General features: G+C 39.6%; 5 protein-coding genes across 9 annotated transcripts in view; 2 read left to right on the top strand and 3 right to left on the bottom strand.

Moving 5' to 3' along the window:
- LOC135090291 (high affinity copper uptake protein 1-like) overlaps nucleotides 1-4007 on the bottom strand; it is a 32759-nt gene extending 28752 nt beyond the window's left edge. Inside the window, exon 1 of one of the 3 annotated variants that reach the window (XM_063986938.1) lies at nucleotides 3868-4007. The gene's annotated coding sequence lies outside the window, so the exon portion shown is untranslated. Of the gene's footprint in view, nucleotides 1-1185; nucleotides 1340-3867 lie in introns of those variants that run through there. The other 2 variants (XM_063986935.1, XM_063986943.1) reach the window with 2 other exon arrangements.
- LOC135090292 (6-phosphogluconolactonase-like) lies at nucleotides 1876-5843 on the top strand. Its single transcript, XM_063986944.1, has 6 exons — nucleotides 1876-2525; nucleotides 3004-3204; nucleotides 3411-3536; nucleotides 3891-4048; nucleotides 4662-4759; nucleotides 5208-5843. The coding sequence occupies exons 1-6, from the start codon at nucleotides 2387-2389 to the stop codon at nucleotides 5254-5256; spliced, it is 771 nt and encodes a 256-aa protein (XP_063843014.1). The 5' UTR covers nucleotides 1876-2386; the 3' UTR covers nucleotides 5257-5843.
- Nucleotides 5835-9628, bottom strand: LOC135090289 (DNA-directed primase/polymerase protein-like). Its single transcript, XM_063986933.1, has 2 exons — nucleotides 9424-9628; nucleotides 5835-8356 (listed from the first exon to the last, which is right to left on the bottom strand). Exon 2 carries the CDS (start codon nucleotides 8323-8325, stop codon nucleotides 6574-6576), a length of 1752 nt encoding a protein of 583 aa, XP_063843003.1. The 5' UTR covers nucleotides 8326-8356; nucleotides 9424-9628; the 3' UTR covers nucleotides 5835-6573.
- Nucleotides 9629-9966: 338 nt separating this feature from the next.
- On the top strand, nucleotides 9967-16039 carry LOC135090296 (M-phase-specific PLK1-interacting protein-like). The gene has a single exon (XM_063986952.1). The coding sequence runs from the start codon at nucleotides 10074-10076 to the stop codon at nucleotides 10875-10877; it is 804 nt and encodes a 267-aa protein (XP_063843022.1). The 5' UTR covers nucleotides 9967-10073; the 3' UTR covers nucleotides 10878-16039.
- Nucleotides 12513-19014, bottom strand: part of LOC135090295 (mucin-2-like) — a 46677-nt gene continuing 40175 nt past the window's right edge. For 2 of the 3 annotated variants that reach the window (XM_063986950.1, XM_063986949.1), the window contains 4 exons: nucleotides 18661-18788; nucleotides 17285-17362; nucleotides 16333-16503; nucleotides 12513-15672 (listed from right to left, as the gene is read on the bottom strand). In XM_063986950.1, the coding sequence (XP_063843020.1) occupies nucleotides 15538-15672; nucleotides 16333-16503; nucleotides 17285-17362; nucleotides 18661-18788 (512 nt within the window). In that variant the 3' untranslated portion in view covers nucleotides 12513-15537. The remainder of the gene's footprint in view (nucleotides 15673-16332; nucleotides 16504-17284; nucleotides 17363-18660; nucleotides 18789-19014) is intronic. The other variant, XM_063986951.1, reaches the window with a different exon arrangement.

The following is a 19014-nucleotide window of genomic DNA, read 5'->3' on the forward strand; positions in this document are numbered from 1 at the left end:
CATGGAATTTTCCACAGTACATTCTGCTCTTTGTGAGGTTAGAGGGATATTCATGGAAAGTAAGTTAATAAGAAGACTGTTGAGGTAACATAATGGGATGAGAACACATAAGCAGTAAAAGAAGAAGAACAACAACAACAATAATAATGATACTAATAAAAAATAAATAAATAAATGAATAAATAAAGATAGGGTTGTTGGCTATCATAAGGTTATCATATCAAATGGAGGACATTTATCTGTTGTAAAAAGAAAATAATGATATTAAAGATAAACAAAGTGAATGAAGTGAGGAGAGCTGTTGTTTAGTACAGGACACTCACATCAGATGGAGTGCACTGTATAAAGAAAAAAAAGGAAAAATCATACTGAAAACTAAGGAAAGATAAATAATTTGAACATAATTAAAATAAAAACATATAGGTCTGATGACTTCTTGCAGCTTCCTTTATTTCTTATGTTCTTATGTAAAAAAATAAGATATGCATAAAATAAGTAAATTTTGGTTAATCCACACATTTACCATTTGACCATTAAAAACAATTTTGAGGTACTATAGCTCAGAGATACCAGATAAAACTACCAGCTTTAAATAAGACCAGGTTTTGTTTGGCATCAGCTGCTGCAAATATATCCTGCATGCAGAGTACAGCGGTGAACTGACAAAAATAGTAAATAACATAAAATAAACAGTTCTGCCTTACTCAACCCAGTGTAGGAGCCAAAGCAATCAAGCTGAAGACCCCTGGCTAACGAAGCAATAGCAAGGTAGTTAAGTGTGTAGTTATATAAGTTACCCACCTAACCTTCCCATGTAATTAAATCTAACAAACAAACTGCCTAAAGCATTAACATATGAGATAATTAGTAATGAATGCAACAAAGAGAATTACCTAGATAATTGATAGTTACACAAAGTTACGTCATATACCCATTACATACTACTACTAAACATACAGAATATCCTATGGAGTATATTTAGCAAGCTGCAGCATGATACAGTCCCACAATACCCCAATCACAGCAAAATGGAATGAGCATAAGAGCACAGGCAGGGGGTGGTGAATGCTGGGGTGGAGATAAATACGGGGGGAATGACCGGCGACTGAAAAATCATTATTATGTTCATTACACCGCACCCACAAGCTTCTGGGACCGCTATCATACCCACACTTGCACACTTACATTAGCTGTGTGTCAGGTGTGCTCTAGTGACCGCCAGGAGCCTCCTAATAGTGGCAAATAGAGGAATGTGGCTTGCACGTCCTCTTTCTTCCTTGACGGCGAGCCAAGTAAACACAGACGGGAGATTTGGCGCTAAATTCTTCGCAACGGGCCCTCCCTGTGTTTCTTCTTTTAATGGTTCTGTGGATTTAATCTTCTTTCTCCTCCTGTTTTCATAATTTCATAGAGTATTTATTCCTTCTTTTCCGGTTTCCCTTATGTTTCAAGTCGTTGTTTGGTGGCAGGGAACAAGAAAAATAGGTTGCAATGCATTACATCATTCCTATCTGATGAGAGACCTGGGTATCCTCTCCGACTTTTTTTTCCGAATTGTTCTCCTCTATCCCCCTGTTTTCATGATTACATTGAGTACTACTTCCTTTTCTTTTCGTTAATCCTTCCATTTCAAGTTGCTCTTCAGTGGCTGGGAACAACAAAATAAGGTTGAAATAGATCACACCATTCCCTCAAGCGTCAAAATCGGAGTCGATGTTTGTTTCGGCTTCTTAAATTGTATCTTCAAAGTATTATCCCTGACACGATACCCATATCTCCTTTTCCACAATGCTAACGCACCACATGACTGTAAACACGACTTTGAACATCATAAGAATTTATACGGAGTCTTCTGTACAAAGCAAAGGTTCCAAACACTTTCAGTCTGAGCATTCAGTAAATAAAACCCGGTGACGTGCAAAATCGCTCCCAAGTCAAAAAGTCTCCCGGAAATCATTTTGACCCAGGAGCGATCTGGCACGACGAGAGCAAAATCTTTCCCACTGTCCCCGAGAACAATTTCAACGAATATCAACTTCTATAGAGCAACTTAGCACAACACTGGGAACTTTCGCGGAACTGAGTAAATCTGTCGTTACACGAACAGCGCGGCAAGAGAGGGAGAAAGCTGAAGATTTCTTAACACAGCAACTGGGAGGCAAGGAAACAGAGACCGCTGGATAAATCAAAGGAAGACAAACCGTGACACAAGGAAGAGAGACAGAGCACAAGATAGAGATAGATCACAAGGAAGATACAAACGAATCAAAAGAAAGGTTCTTCAGGAGAGAGTTCACAAGATAGTCGGAAAGATCACAAGAAGGATATAGAGACATCACAGGAAGAGACAGAGGGTTAGAGATATACAATTCTTTCTTCTTCCAAAATGACGTCCACCAAATCCCCGGCAGTGAGGAAGGTGGTGGAGAGCGAGAAGGAGGTAGCCAAGCAGCTGTGTACTCTCGTGGAGCACCTGTCCAATGAAGCTATCGAGGCAAGGGGGAGGTTCACCATTGGCTTGTCTGGTAAGTCCGTGAAATATTCGGTTAACCGCATCCCGCCAATTTTGAGGTTAAATTCTTCTTCTGGTCGGTTTTGGTGGATTTTGATGTTTTTTGAATGGTTTCTTTATTGCTGTGACGTCTCTACCGTAATATTATTGTCAAATGCAAGTTTTGGGGGTAATGTTGAAAGACTTGATAACCAAGTAAGTGATGGTATGGAAAGGGGTAAGAATAAAAGGATTTGAGCATAATGAAGTAATGTATTGCATCCATTGCATTAGGGGAGCTCTTAGAAATAATACAAGTTTTGAGTGTAATGTTAAAAGGTTATTGACACAAAAAGAAGTGGTGGTATGGAAAGGGGTAAGAGAATGAGAGGATTTGAGCATAAGGTGATGTAAAGACAGGAATCAATGGAGACTTATAGCAGGGGAGTGCTAAGGAGTCATCTGATATAGAAGGACTGATGGGTAGATAACTGCAATGCTCTTTCCTATAGGTGGATCAATGGCAAAGTTCCTGTGTGGGGGCCTGCCCTCCATCCAGACCAGCTGGGACAAGTGGCTGCTATTCTTTTGTGATGAGCGACTTGTGCCGTTCTCAAATGATGACTCAACATACAAGATTTACCAGGCTGGCCTCGTGGGCAAGACTCCCTTGAAAGACGAGCAGTTTGTGACCATCAACCCAGACTTGGAAGGTAAAGAGGAAAGCTGAGGTTTGTAATGTCTCTATGCAGCCTCATCTCCATCACACACCGCACACCCTTCCACCACACACTAAAGCTACTCAGGAAAAGAAACCACTAATATTGGTGCTATATTTAGTGCATTACTGATTGGAAGTTACATCAGAATGATACAAACATGTCACACTGAAGATCTAGCATTTCAATCTTATCCACAGTGCAGGCTGCCGCTAAGGATTATGAAGAAAAGATCCGAGATAAATTCCCTGACAGTGATTGGCCACGCTTTGACCTGCTGCTGCTGGGGATGGGGCCTGATGGACACACTGCTTCCCTCTTCCCAGGTAAGACTCAAGGTCCTTCCCATAGACGTCTCCACATATCTATATACCAGGCTTCAGATTCCCCTTCTATGTGGCTAGCACAGGGAAATAGAAGTATATAGAATGGCTTACTCATTATGTCACTTTCTCTTAGTCACAGCATACTGCAAACCATACCATTTATCATTAATATACTTCAAATTCCCCTCTCCCCCAAACAAGACATGCATAAAATCTATGTTCAAACCATTTATCTATACCTACCTATTGATACAAGGCTGAGATTGCCCTTTGGCAAATAGCAAAAGTGAAGACAAGACATCACACATGCACAAAAACAACAATAACTTACCAATGAATGTTCCCACGCTGCAGGCCACCCCCTCCTGGACGAGCAGAGTGTGTGGGTCGCTGCCATCAGTGACTCCCCCAAGCCTCCCCCATGCCGAGTGACCATGACCTTTCCCGTCATCAACAACGCCCACTGTTGTGCCTTTGCCATGGCTGGGGAAGGAAAGGCAGATATGGTGAAGGTAAATATTGACCCTTTCACTGCAATAAACAACAATTCACAGCACTAAAAAATATGTATAAAGTTTTTTTAAATACATACAAGAAAGAAAGGGGATAAAAAGGATAGATTTTGCAATTTCTAGTCCATATAATGTTTGGAGGTGGCTGTAGAACAAGAGGAAACATCTCAGAGTGGTTAGTGATGGAGGAAAGATGAGCCAAATAGCAGGGAGAGGGTTAATATTTATCCTCTAATCCTTAATTATCTGAAGGTATACTTGGTTAACTTAACTCCCTGCCTGCTTCTGTATTTCCCCATTTCTATGACTTATTCTTTCAAAAGGGACGTTTCAAGACACTTATCCTCCAGTTTTGAGTGATCCTTTTAACATTTCTTTATGGAATGGCACCTTAATAGTCCCTTTTTTGTATTTTTTGATGCCCTAGGCCAGTGCCTCTCATATATAAAAAATATATACATCACATTTCTTTCTGTAACTTAATTTTAAAATATTTGACGCTCAGCTAAGTAGAATTCAGGAGCCTTCCAATGTCTGACACTAAGCTAAATAGGATTCAAGAACTTTCTCCTCATAAATCCAGTAACTCACCAGTGTACATGTTGCTCCTCAGCGCATCCTTGGCGATGGTGAGGCACTGCCGTCCGGAATGGTACAGCCAACAGACGGAGAGCTGCTGTGGATTCTGGACAAATCTGCCGCATCTAAGTTGTAATGCAGGAGGCAAAGCAACACACGCTGATTCACATTCACAGTGGAGGAGTTAGCTTATATGGCAACACTCTTACACACACTTTCTTTAGCTTGGTTTGGGACTCCACACTTCTTCACATTGATATAGAAAGCTTTCACTTATCGTATCCTTGCATGTTTTACTTTCTCTAGCTTAAATGCACATACATACATACATACATACATACAAATATATACCATGGCTGTCACTGCCAAAAAGGAGGGTAGCCAGGATGAGGCACACACCTTTCAAATGCATTTATTATCATCTGAAGTTCCTAATATTTTGGCTCATACGATCACAACATCAAATAGCATCACAGTTTTTTGTGAGTCACTGTCATTCAATATTTGTATCAATTTGCTTCATTCCATCACTATATTAAATAGAAATTTTAAATTAAGCATCACGATTCCCACATTCTAGGTCACTCCCTCCTACAAGAAAAGAATGTTTGTCCTGCTGTCTACAGTGATCCCTGACCCACCACACCCCTCAGCCTCCCCTGTGACCATCCTACCTTTCCCTCCCTGTGATGCCTGCTAAGGATAACTCAGCTTTAACGTGACACCAGTATTACTCCATACTGTATGCTGGATACATCTTGGTATATCAAACACAATAAGCTATTGATCCAGTACATACCAAGATATATAAAATGTTGAAAGAGTAAGGTATATTAAATTAAACATTCCATTACAGTTAATAAATTTGTATGCATGTATAGTTAATTGAAGATAATGTTGATGGGAGTTACTTGCATACATACATACATACATACATGAAACTTGTAAAAGGTTGACATTCCAACACATCCAGCAAAGCCTGTGTACCATTTCATATGTAAGATGTTATTGTATGCCTGTTGTGGTTCTACATTGGTATTGCATTTCAAACAGTTTAGCTATTAGTGGTCTGGTGTATGCTTGCTCTAGGACTTGCCTCTAGAATGGCTGTGCCTGTGCAGTGAATGGATTCATATCATAGTTTGTAACTTCACATATGAATGTTTGTACTGTGGTTGTTAAAGGTTATTTTGAAGCAAAAAACATATGCATCTTGTTTCAAGTTTCATTATGCCTTAGTTCAGTACAGGGTGCAGATGCAAGGCTTTGTGACCTGCAGGGAAGATGGAAGAGGTGGTGATCTCAGCACTCCCTGCTTCCCTCTCATGGCATCACGTGAGAGTGTTTGCACTAAGTGTATCTATTGAGTGAACACTAAGGGAATCAATTCCTTTCATCTCCTCACTCCAGATGGCTCTGACACATATCAGTATCATAACTAGAATGATTAATAATACATCTACTGATGATCATCCAATTATTCAAATACACACACACACACACACACACACACACACACACATATATATATATATATATATATATATATATATATATATATATATATATATATATATATATATATATATATATATATATATATATACAATCTGACTCCGTATTCCATTATTTACATGCATATTTACATAATAAACATTTTGCTCTTTCAAATTTAAAAAATGTAATTGTTATTACATGTAATTATATACTTAATCATAACTGGAGTCCTATGGACTGGCATCCTGACAAAAATACAAAAGCAAACATCCTATGGTTCATCCTAAGGTAAATATTCATATAAATTAATGAAAGCACACACTGAATTAATAATAATTAGTAATTTGCTCTACATAAATTATGAACAATACTCATAAAGATATAAAACAAAATGTGAAAAGCAAATTAACTACTAACAAACACCATTATGAAACTCGTGCATATTCCCGTCAATATGATATCTCCACTTCACTATCAGCACACAGCAACTGTCTCTCAGTCAGCAACACGGCCTCTAGGAATTCTTCATCTGAAAGAAAGTCACAAGGCACAGAACTCCCTGACTCCACACCGTGAGACTGAGATGACTGAGACAAACTCTCCACAAATGAGCTGTTGGGTGAGGACAGCTGGGAAAGTCTGTCCCATGGGTTACTGGAAAGAGTGCTTTCTTGGGAGCTCTTTATGGACTTAATACTGCTGCCCTGGGAGCTGGTGAGGTCCTCCACATGGTCCCACTCCTCCAGGGCAGCAGCAGCATCCAAGAACATGTCATCTAGTTCATTCACTGACTGACTAACTTTGCCAGTATTTGTACTCGTGTCATCCTCCTCCTTGGCAGAGAGAATCCAATCCATCACCTCCTCCTCATTCATAGCCTGCCAGAACACTGTGGACTTGGGAAGGGGCCAAGAAGGCGACCTGAAATTCCTACAGTCAGGGTCATGGCACTTCTGATAATACGAGGCCTCCTTCACGCTGACGACATACATAATGTTGTTACTCTTGTGCTCCCTGTTGATGTTGTGGCAGAACCTGTACCGCACAATGTTGTAAACTATGACTTCACTCTGGGAGAAATAGTGCCAGCTGTGAATGTTGCCCAAACCAATGAGGCTCTGAATAAAATCATCAATTTCAGGATATGGGGATTGCCTGGAACCTTCCACATCCAAGTCTATATTTCTCTTACTGTTACTTATGTACTTATGCTCCTTAAGAGGCTGTTCAATATCCTTATATGTAAGTATTTTACAATTAGTATCCACTAGTGTGATCAGTGAGTCAAAGAAGATCTGCTTGTCCTCACAGATTCCTGGGCCAAGGCTGGGGTGGTATTCGTTCTCCCTGGCAATAATAAGGGGGAAATTCTGACCAAACTTGGTGGAGAGAAACAATCTGAAGTTCCTGTTCTTTGAGTAGACCCCCTCATCACAGAAAAGCACTTCATTATCATTGGAATTAAGGGCAAATAGATCTTTAACTCTATCAAGGGACACAGACAGGACTTCAACTGGTTCTCTGCTGTCCTTCCACAGCCTGACTTTATTGCAAACCATCTGTACGAACTGGCCAACATCAGCATTGGTGGCAAATGCAACACCTGGGATGTTAAAAATCAGATGTCGGCTAAATTTCAGAGGAGATGTTCCCCTGAGATTAATAATATCCTTCCTTGAGCAGGAGACACCAAATTCCTTATGGAGGAAGTAACACACTATAGAGATGAGAGTGTCAGTCATGGCAACTCCATCCTTCCTTGGATTGAGAATCTGTGAGAACTCAAGGTCAAAATACAGCTTACACACACACTTCTCCTGGATCACCTCATACGTACATCTTCTCTCCGGCACCCGCTCTCTCTGCCTCAGCCACATCTGAGTCGGATGTGTCACAATGAAGTTCCTCCTGCCTCCCGTCCCAATGGCATCACCCTCGAAGGAGAACACCATGAGTCCCTCTCCCATCACCCGGGCAAACCTGATCGCTTCTGCCTGCCTCCTGAAGATCTTCCAGGTCGCTGGAGGGCCGAGGATTCCCGGCCGGTATTCGCTGGGCAGGGGGTGGTGGCCAATGTGCTCCACTCCCTTGGCCACCCTAGTGAGTCTCTCCTGCATCGGTTTCGAGTTTGACTTCCTCCTGTAGAAGTTGAAGGTGCCAAAAATGACGCACATGTTTTCTGTATCTCTGCTTCCTTCCATGGGTTGTTAGTTTGCATAATCCTCTCACTATCTGTGAAGGCAAGGATAACAGCAGTGTCAACAGAGGCATGCACTCTGGAGGGACTGTGAGAGTAAAGTGTCAGGATATAAACAGCTTTCATGTTAAGTCAATACATCAGTTCAAGTTTCATATGTATTTGCTTGCCCTCACCTTAAGGAAAGAGTAAAAAAAAATTAAATACAATAAGAAATATAAATGATAAAAGAATTAGCCTCTTTCTAGTATCAGCCAGGTAAGAATGAAAGCCATTTCAAGCCTAAATCTAACCAAATATTGAAACCTCTTAGCTGGAGCAGCCCACTGAAGCACTGCAACAAGTAAGCATGAGGAATCATGTCTTATCTCCATTGAGGCCACTGAGTAACTGACAGGGACGGACAAATAGCAATATATGTGAGGCTTTGGCAGACAGTTGGTGAACAGAGCAGTGGATGTGTTCAACTGGAGCAGACACATCACAGTGTAAAGCAAGTTCGCAAACCTGTGCCAAATTCTCCTTCCTATGACTCTTTCAAGTGGGAGGTTTCAAGACACTTATCCTCCAAACTTTCAACGATTCTTTCTGACCTCCCATTAAGGTCTGGCACTCTCGGTGGGTCTTTTTTTTCACACTTTTTGTTGCCCTTGGCCAGTGCCCCCCTAACATTAAAAAAAAAAAAAAATCCTAACTACCGTATGAAGTTATAATGGCATATTAAACTGAAGATACATTTACTCTAGGAATGTCGTGGTGTGGACTTCACTATCACCGAGGCATATGCGGTGTCACTCTCACATGATTAATTACGCAAACTGGTGGTGAAAAATAAGACATATATATATATATAGGCAGGGTGCTTCGATGTAGGTGCCAGATAAATAATAATCACAAGTAACATTATCAGCGTGAGTTAAAATTTGGCGGTTTTTTTTTTTTTGTTTTTACTTTTTTTTTTCTACAGGGGTTAATTCATTCATATTTTGTCCTGCGTGAAAGGTTCGGACATGTTAGGGCCGTGAGTTATTCATTAAGTTTTACTCAAATGGAGGAAAATAAGAAAAGACGATTCGGAAGCTGTCTGTCTGTCTATACGTACCTTTAAATTACTTCCCGCCTAATTCACCACCTCCATAAACGTGTCTGCGTTTGCTGGTACTTATCAGGTAGTCACGCAGAGAATGGGAAGGCCTGGGCGTGTAGTGGCTGCCTTACAATTGCTTCATTATCCAGTACGACCACTAAAAGAGAAGAAAATGACAATCAACAAGATGCATCCACCTTCGTCCAGCCCGCGGACTTGACTGACGGATGAGTGTTTCAGTGTTCCTAACGATCCTTAATTTCTCCAGTACATCAAAGTCAAGGAAGTATCTAGCATAACCAAATCTACATAGCCCTTGGATAAAAATGGTGGTGTTACTTCAATATTATCCGAAAAAAAAGTAGATTTTAAAACAATAAATAATCATGCAAGATCATAAAAAAAAATAGGTGAAAGCTGAGTTTTGGTACAAAAAATTACAGTTAGATAATAAATATTAAATTATCAACTCAAGTACATTAACAGATTACAATTGATGGAAACTGGTTTGAGTATATCTGAAAAAGCAAAATTTTTAAGACAATGTCGATAGTTTGATGCATGTAAACAAACGCACATCTGATCTGGGGCGAGTGGCTGGCGTTGTAATTTCCCTCACTCTGAATACAAACCCACCACACACGTGCTGTCCAGGGTAGTGAGACATGAGCCGCATCCCCAATCCCTTCCTCGGCGGTGGTGAGATGCAGCCCAAGCCTCCCCAGACTCCCTCAGGCCCGGGATTCCTGATGATCACACGTCCACCCCCAGCCTGCAACACCTGGCGTGGCGCTCACCGAGGTCGCTCCTTCCCGCCCTCAGCCTCGCCCCGCCACGCCCTCTCCCCGCCCCACCCGTCTGACAGCTTCATTCCGTTCTCATCAACAGGTAGCAATAATAACCAGGACAGCAGTAGGCGAGGGCGTGGCGGCAGGTTTAGTCAGGGTAGCCCCAGGATGTATTCCCCCTACCATCCCTCCCCCCGGGGCGGCGGCGGGGAGAGGCACATGGGGAGCCCCGGACATAACCAGGGTGCGTCCTTTACTCCCAATAGACAGAATCGCGACTCGTACGGTAACCAGAGACAACATAGGTTTTCATTTAATGGTAATTCACGAGGGGGTAGGGATAACCGCGGGCCGATCAGTGATATCCCTGTGGAAAAGTTTGTGTCTCCCAGCATGGTGAAGGATCCATGGGCTGAGTTTGACGTGCCGATGACAGTGACTACAGTTCCTACCCCCGATCCCCTCAGGAGAACTTCAACTCTTCCATTGTTAGATGATTCTGAGATTATCATTGACTCAGACACCAGTGTGGTGGTGGAGAATTCTTATGAGGGTGGTGGCGTGAGCGGCACCGAGGGAGACAGCTCCCCGGTGCCGGACACGGGAAGTGACTCACCGTACGTTGCCACCTCCTCCACCTCGGACAAGGACATGGCGAGTGACTCGACTGGTGAAGACTAGTACAACTCTTGTACAAACTGGGTATTTGAATAGCTGATGCTAGCAGATAAAGTTCAACCTCCGATGGTCAACAAGTATTTGAGAACGTTTTCCAAAATTATCGCCGCATGTATAATTTTATGTTGTAATGGAAAATGTTATTTAGAAAAGATATATCTTTTTAGTTAATGAGGAATTCAGAGAAGTTACCTATCAAGTTGGCCACCTTTTGAGATTTCTGAAAAATAGTTTATGTAATGATTTTAATGTAGAAGTAAGTTTTCTTCGGTTGTTAAAAGATGGTTTGTCTAAAACTGTGTGAGGGAAGCTGATTGCATTTGGGCCATGTACATGCAAATTTGTTCAAATTATCATAGTACAAATCTAAAACCAAGTGTACAAAATACTCAATCAGCTTTTGAAATTTAGATTTCTTACTTTTTTACAAACTTCTAAGGAATGAATGACTTACTATAAATAAATTGATTAAAACATATGTTATGCAACTTTTGTAATACATTTCTTAATCAAATCATGATGACCAGTGAATACTAAGCTCTTGTATAATTGAAGTATGTCTGATTTTTAACATTTGTTCAAGTGTGTCCAGATATTTCTCATTTTTCAAGATACTGTCCAGCCTAACCTACTTAAATCAATTTGTGTTCAAAGGTTTTATGTTATTTTCAAAAACATGTCTAAAAGAAATCTTTACCTTCAAAAATTATATGTATGTACTTGTTAAAGAGAGAACTAGTATGATCTGGGACTCTAAGATAATGCAGTAGTAAGACACTGCAGTCTAGAAATTCATATTGAAAATCTGTGTGTGTGTCTGTCAATCCCTTATTGGCAATATATAATTTTTTGTTTCAACCATTTGTAGTGTCAGGATATTATGAACCATGAGCTTGATTGGTTTTTCTTTGCATGCTTATTTTCATTTTGTATAGTTTAGTAAATTGTTAAAATTGCCTAACAGCATGTGTGGAAGTGTATAAAATGTTATATATTTTCTGGATAGACAAATAAATAAATGGAGGAGTTATTCAGCATAAGCAGTTTCATCAGTAATTTGATCTTTAGTGGATAGTTATAGTGTTTGTCGTGGGCATCGTGTGGCAAGTTTCATGTATTTCCCCCTTTTTCATAACCAAACTAAACTCCTTTGTGAACAAGGTGTAAGAAAACAATTGAGCTTATTTCATCTTGTAGGGTCCTTTGAAAACAAGCAGCTTTATGAGACAGGGATATAAAATTATGTGCAATATCTCTCAGCCTTGATGCCCGGGATGTGTAACAGTTTTGAGGGGAGGTGTGTGTTGGATGTGGGAATCATAATTGTAAGGGTCTTTAGCACCAAGCCGGCAGCAGATGTTGTGGCACTAATGCTCCTTTTAGTAATGCTCGTATTAGCTGAATCATTTGAGGTTTAGGCAAAAAAAAAAAAAAAAAAAGACATATTAGATTTTGAGATGTAAGACTTGTCAGGAAAATTTGTTTAGGAAAATTATGTACCTATGTAAACAAAAATTCATTCATTGTGTAAAGGATCAGTGGTCTTTCAGCCACTTGCTGCAAAAATATATATAAAAAAGATATATATTATTGTTCATGAGTATTAAGACGGGACAGGTAAAAAGAAATCTATAACGATGTGTGGAGTAATCTTTTTATTACGAAACCTTGGCCCCTCCAAGAGTATCCACCACAACGCATGTAGTATGTGAAAAATGTATAAATCAGTTACCTATGATACAAATATACAGAATTTAATGTCATTCTTATGGGGACTTTGTATTTGCTGGTATGTTAAGCTTTGATTTATTCATAGACATCATGCTGCTGTCTCATGCAAAATACAGTATTCTTTTTATACAGTGCATTGCTAACGTGACTATCATTACAATAAAGATTTGTAAGTTTATAAGGTTTTAAATTTTCTTTGTTGCAGTAACATGATTCACCTGTTGATGGCATCACTGGGTCTGGGTTCACTTGGCAATGATTCCTTCACTAAAGCATACATGGTATACCCTAAGTAGCACAGCCATCACTCGTCCCCAGAGGAGGCGGGTTGACCAATACAGGTTGCTAATTGGCATTGAAATTCCAAAGTCAAGCATGATTTCTTTCTAGGTTAATAATTGCTTCCCATAAGAGTGACATGACTTACACACACACACACACACACACACACACACATTCATGCAGACTAGACGCTACATTCAGGGAGCATCCTCTTCAGCCTTGCTGGAGTTGAAGGCCAAAGCCATCATTCTATTTCTACAGTAGTAAATGGGAAGCACTCCAAGCATTTGACAAACGTTCAAGTTTGACTTCATCGTACAGTAAAATATTGAAAACATGCCGTATATGGTGGTTGGATATCAGCAAAAACAACACTAAAGTTAGAAAATCTTTGTGCTGGAGTCTTTTGCAAAGACTCCCCCTATTCAAATGAAGGAAACAGTTAAGGGCATGGGTGTGTGTGACAGTCGATGTTTGATGTGTTCCTTTCTCTCCTCTGCCATTCTAAACAGTTCCCAGTGAACCGTTTGTTACTCACATCTTGTTAAATGTTCATCCTCACTCGTACAAACATTCATAACACAAATTTGAATGCCACTAAATATATGAATTTACATATACAATATAAATACTAATATTAGTAATCTATACACATTGTTTCTCACACTAAGCACTAAAACAAAAAACAGAAAATATCTAACAGTCTGCCTGGCAGACAATATATCATCTAAAACTTTGAATACAATGTCATACATCAAATAAAACATTCAACAGAAATTCATACACAAATGTACATCTGCCCTAACATAGATATAAATATAACACCGATCCAGCATGGTGGGGAGCAGGGCGTGCAGTAGTGGTGACCTTGTAAACGGCTGAAAGAGACAACACGGGTTCCACCTCAATGTGCACACGCAAGACTCGGTCCTGCCACATATGAGGGAACACTCATCATGGTGATGAAAAATTGATATTGGGGCGAAAGTGTTCTGGTGAAGAACGCATCGCAGCTCAGATGTTCATGTTACACAAGCCACACCTCTGAGGAGAGACAGATCCTCAGGGGTGACTGGTCTCTTTCCATTGGCATGTTTGATAAGTTTAAACTGCAGCACAGCCTCTGCTCCAGCCTGTGGGGTTGTTGGGATAATCTTTGCAAACTTAGAGAGGAAATCTTTTCAGGACACCTCCTAATACTTGACTGCAGATGTGTTGGTAGGGCTTGCTGATGTGCAGAACGTGTGGGAAGCCATGGGTGGCGCACCGTGCAGGGGACGCGCTGCACCTTAGCCATCGTTCTCATTTGTGTTTGAAAGCGTAGTGTGCGTGACTTTCAAGTTTGTCAGAGAATATTTTATGCATATCTTATGTTTGGAGTAGGATAACAGCAGAAGGATTAGAATATGTACAAAATGTAGAAATACTACAAGACAAAGTGGCATGTTGTAGCAAATAGAAAATAAAAATTATAAATAAAAATATAAAAATGAAGGAACAGAATGTTTTGTTGGATCTGAATACCTAAAATAAAGCTAACTCAAAGCTCACCATCTTTTCAAACCAAGTATGCAAATTGTGTTTTTTGATCATGTACTTACTCACCTCTGATTGGAAGCTGACAACCCTTCACCTTGACCTGACCTGTTTTGTGGCCCCATCACGGCACCATCGCCCCGACGGAGTGCAAAGACTGCCGTAAATGCAACAAATAGAAAAATAGCACCACTTCCTAGTAATTCACTTAGCCATAACTTTAGCAAATCATGGGACGAAGCCTCATGGCGAGTGAAGCTTCAGCACGGCTTCTTAATCTAGATATAAAGACCCAACAGGAACGTTGCTCAGCGTGACCCTCGACAATATCCGGGCTGGTGTGACCTCAGTACAGTATTCCTTCATCACGGCATCTCAAAAAGAAGACCGGACCATGTTCATAATGCAGGCTGGGAGGAGAAGAGCAGTACAGGGGTGAGGGTGGTAATGGGAGTGTGGCTTGGGAAGAGGGAGGCATGGAGACAGTTACTCCTGACAGGGCTAAGAAAGTGCTTTTTAGTGCTATTGATAAGAAGTGAGATGGATTTTGATTGCAGTGCGGCTTGAGAAGAAAAGCATGGAGACAGTTACTCCTGAAAGATCTCCTATTTAGTGCTATTGATAAGTAAGAGGTGAGATAGTTTTGATTACAGAGTGCAGAGCTTCAGTTCATTGAAATTATGAACACAGTCCCCAAGAGACTGGCTAGATGCAGTAGGGCGCACTTCCTCTCTATCTCCATTTATGCATTAAAAGAGTAAACTTCATTAAACTTAACAGTTGTATCAAAAGTTTTCCTGATAGTGGAGGCACTGAGGGTGTGTTGCCCTACCGGAGGCATCGGCCAACACCAGTCAGGTGCTGGCTTAAGTATTTCAGGTCCTGAGAAGACACACACTGCCTCTGCTAATCAATCTTTGGTTATAGAGGCATCTGTGTTCTTGTCAAGTGCAGTGAGGGATAAGCAACATGTACTGTACTAAAATGTACAGTGCATTGTGATTATCAAGTCATGTAGTGTAGGTTCTGCTGCACGGTATAAATTATATCTCAGGACGTCAGAATCTGCCTCTATCTAGAAATCGTCAATGTCTTCTTCTTGAGAGTCCTCATGTCAGAAGTTGGTGTCTGGCCGCCGCTTGGCATAGGTGGCCGAGGAGCCATAGGGGCCGGACCAGTCTGTGCGCCACGAGTCATAGATGTTGATGTTGTAGTTCGGGTTGTATCCTTTGCCGCGGCTTGATGGTGGCTGTAAAGTAATGCAATGATATTCTCATGTGAATATTTCCTGGTGGCTTGATAGAGAAAACTGATAAACATATCTCTTTATGAAAGTTTTAATAAGAAAGGTAATGCAATAAAGTAGCAATATTTCTCATTGAAGATTTCCTGATGACTTGATGGAAAATTTGAAAAATGATTAATAATATTTTCCATATGAAAGCTTTCTAGTGTTTAATAAAAAAAATGCAATGCATTAAATTATAAATGTTTCTTGTATGAAGGTTTTCCTAATGGCTTAATAGAAAATTTTAAACTGATGAACTATTTCTCATATATGAAAGTTTTCCAGTAGTTTAACAATAATGATAATGCAATAAAGTATGAATATTTCTGTCTTGGATCTTTTAATTTTACCCATCTCAATTATTCCATTTATTTCTACTTATTCACATACTTTGTCTTGAATTTGTAGGTTTTTTTTTCATAAACCCAAAAATATTTTCCGTATTGCTGTTTACCAGTTTTTTTCTTTTTTCTTCTATTCTTATTTCTTTCCTGTTTTATTTGTACTTTCATGGATCACCTATGTTCCTGTTTTTTACTCTCTCTCTCTCTCTCTCTCTCTCTCTCTCTCTCTCTCTCTCTCTCTCTCTCTCTCTCTCTCTCTCTCTCTCTCTCTCCTTACCTTCATGGACCGCCTGTCTTGGATCTTCTCATTCCAGATAGCGTCCATGTCATACAGTCCATCCATGGCATAGTTGTCCACGCCGGCCAGGTGGTTCTTGTTCAGTTCATTGAGCATCTCAGCAGTCAGAGTCACATCATGTCGTTTCTTCACCCGCGCTCGGTTCACCAGCTGAGGAGAAAAAGATTTGGTGTGTGGTTAGGTTTGGTTTGATTAGTCTGTTTAGGGGAATGTTTGGTGTGTGGTTAGTTAAGTTTGGTTCATCAGTGAAGGTGAATGTCTGATGTTGTTTTGTGTGGGATTTTAATACATTCTGACATAATTCACGTTAGTTCTGATTCTTAATGAAGGGCAGAGAAAAGTTATCCAGTTTAACATTAAGAATTTTCAGAAGAAATATTACTTCATCAAATAAACTGTAAATGAAGTTCTAGTTGCCAAATGATATACTGTATAAAGGTTCAGAAATATTTCACAGCATTAATAACCAAAGACTGCTACAAGTTGTGCATGGATAGGTCAAAATTGCTGAAAAAAAAGTTAGTATATCCCAAGAAATAAATTCAGTTGAAAACTTGATCTTTTAAAGTAGATGATAAACTAGAATGGAAATAATTATGAAAACAGGTTGATATCAAGTCTGAAAAATTAATTATAATGAAAAACAAGACAAAACTGAGCAAAAAAATCTGTCTCAATAAATAAGACAAAACTTTATCCATTTAGTACAAACCTTGATTAATAAAAACACAAAACAGAAAACTGAGAAAGAAAAGAATATTAAAAATAGCAAAACAAACTGACAAACTAAATCAAAAAGGGAATCTTAATGAATAGCAAGAAAAACTGACAAGTTGAATCACAAAAAAATAAATGATTAAAAAACACAAACAAAAGAACAAAAGTGAACAAAAAGAGGCTGAACAACAAGAGCCACTTCACTATAACCCACAGAACAGTTGTTGAACATATCCTCAGTGAGGGGAGTGTTGTTAGGCTTGATCACGTTGAGACAGTTTCGGTTCACATACTGGAGGGAGCGACACATGCAAGAGAAAAGGTGGAAGTTTAGGAGCATGCGAGGAAACAAGAACATTTCACCGTTGGCAGTGGGGTGAAAATGTTATTGTGAGAACACTCTTGTTTGGACCCAGAATTATTTTTTGAAGTCCAAGCCAGAAGGTGTATAGCACAGTACATACATACATACAACATGCAGAAGTATAGTAGTGAAATATATATATACAGAGAAGGCTTTCTTTTCTTTTTTTTACTGTATACTTTTTTTAAGAGAAGAGGATGCATTTGGTGGACCACAGAAGACTTTTTGATTATGAATACTTTATACCTCATTAAACTTAGAATTCCTTGAAAAAAAACCACTATACTTATCAAATTTCAAAATCAAAGAAAACTTTCTGTGGATTGAAGAAAAATATTCACAAGAGAACTACTGAGGAGTAACAATGCTATAATACAAAGCATGCATGAAAGTTGAATGATAGATATGTACTTTTTTACTCATGCAGAGATATTAGACTAAGGAACAGTCATATACAGAGCAGTAAATCTAGTCAATAATAAATCAGAGAGGGGAAAAACTGGATTATTTTCTCCCAAGACAAGAATATAGAATGCATGCAATTTCTCAACTTTCAAGTCATGTTAAGAGTAAAATTAGGAGTCACAACATCCAATACAAGACAAGGTTTCTGGGAGATGAATAGATGGGTGACTAGAGAGCAAATTAGTAATGAAATCTAAGACAGCATGTAAAAAAAATCATGCTTTGAGTGAAGACAGAAGGAGTTATAATATCTAATACAGTACAAGATTAAGACAGACAAACAGACAATTATTGAGGAAGTCAGGAGCAAGTTAATTCAGATTGATGCAGTAAATAAGGCTACAATTAATCTTGGGGCCTGGTGATCATTCTGGTTCCGACACTTCAGGCGCTGTACTGTCTCTGGTTGGTTACTTCTCTTGGTCAGTTCAGTTCCTGGCTCCAGTCTCTCATTGGTAAAGATTATTGACACCTTCATATCAATCCCTCAGTGTGGAGTGTCTAAGTTAAATTACACAGAGCCACAATAACATTCATCTTACATGCAAACTAATGGAAACAGAAGCTGGAGTTGCAGTTTCTGTCAACCCTCATTGAATATGGAAACAAATTACACTACACAGGAACAAAATAACATTCATCTTACATGCACAAAGACTAAAGGAAACTGAACATGGATTTATAGTTTCCGTCATGCCACATACAGCTTACAGTAAGGAATATTTGTAAGGAATATTTGTAAGAGTCAGTGTCATACGTACCACAGTGATGCCAAAGATGAGGATGAACAGGAGAGAAGCAAGGCCAATGACAATGACTGCTATGAGCCACTGAGGGATCGGGTAACCGTCCTCTTCCTCCTGCACCACACGTACCCTCTCGTGCATGACTGAAGGAAGAATTGGATGTGTTAGCTTTAGGTTAGGTTAGGTTAGGTTACTGTAGTCATGGAAAAGAATATATATGTGGGATTTCTTTTTATTTCCCTTGACAAATATTCATAAAGGGTGAGATAAAGAAGAGCTTTACTGTACTTACAAAACAATGTCACTGCAGCAGTAAGGAAAGTAGAGAATTACAGATAAATATACAGATTTTGAAATAGATAGATTCAT

The sequence above is a fragment of the Scylla paramamosain genome, chromosome 34, assembly GCF_035594125.1.
Source record: "Scylla paramamosain isolate STU-SP2022 chromosome 34, ASM3559412v1, whole genome shotgun sequence".
In the NCBI taxonomy this organism is placed as follows: Eukaryota; Metazoa; Arthropoda; class Malacostraca; order Decapoda; family Portunidae; genus Scylla; species Scylla paramamosain.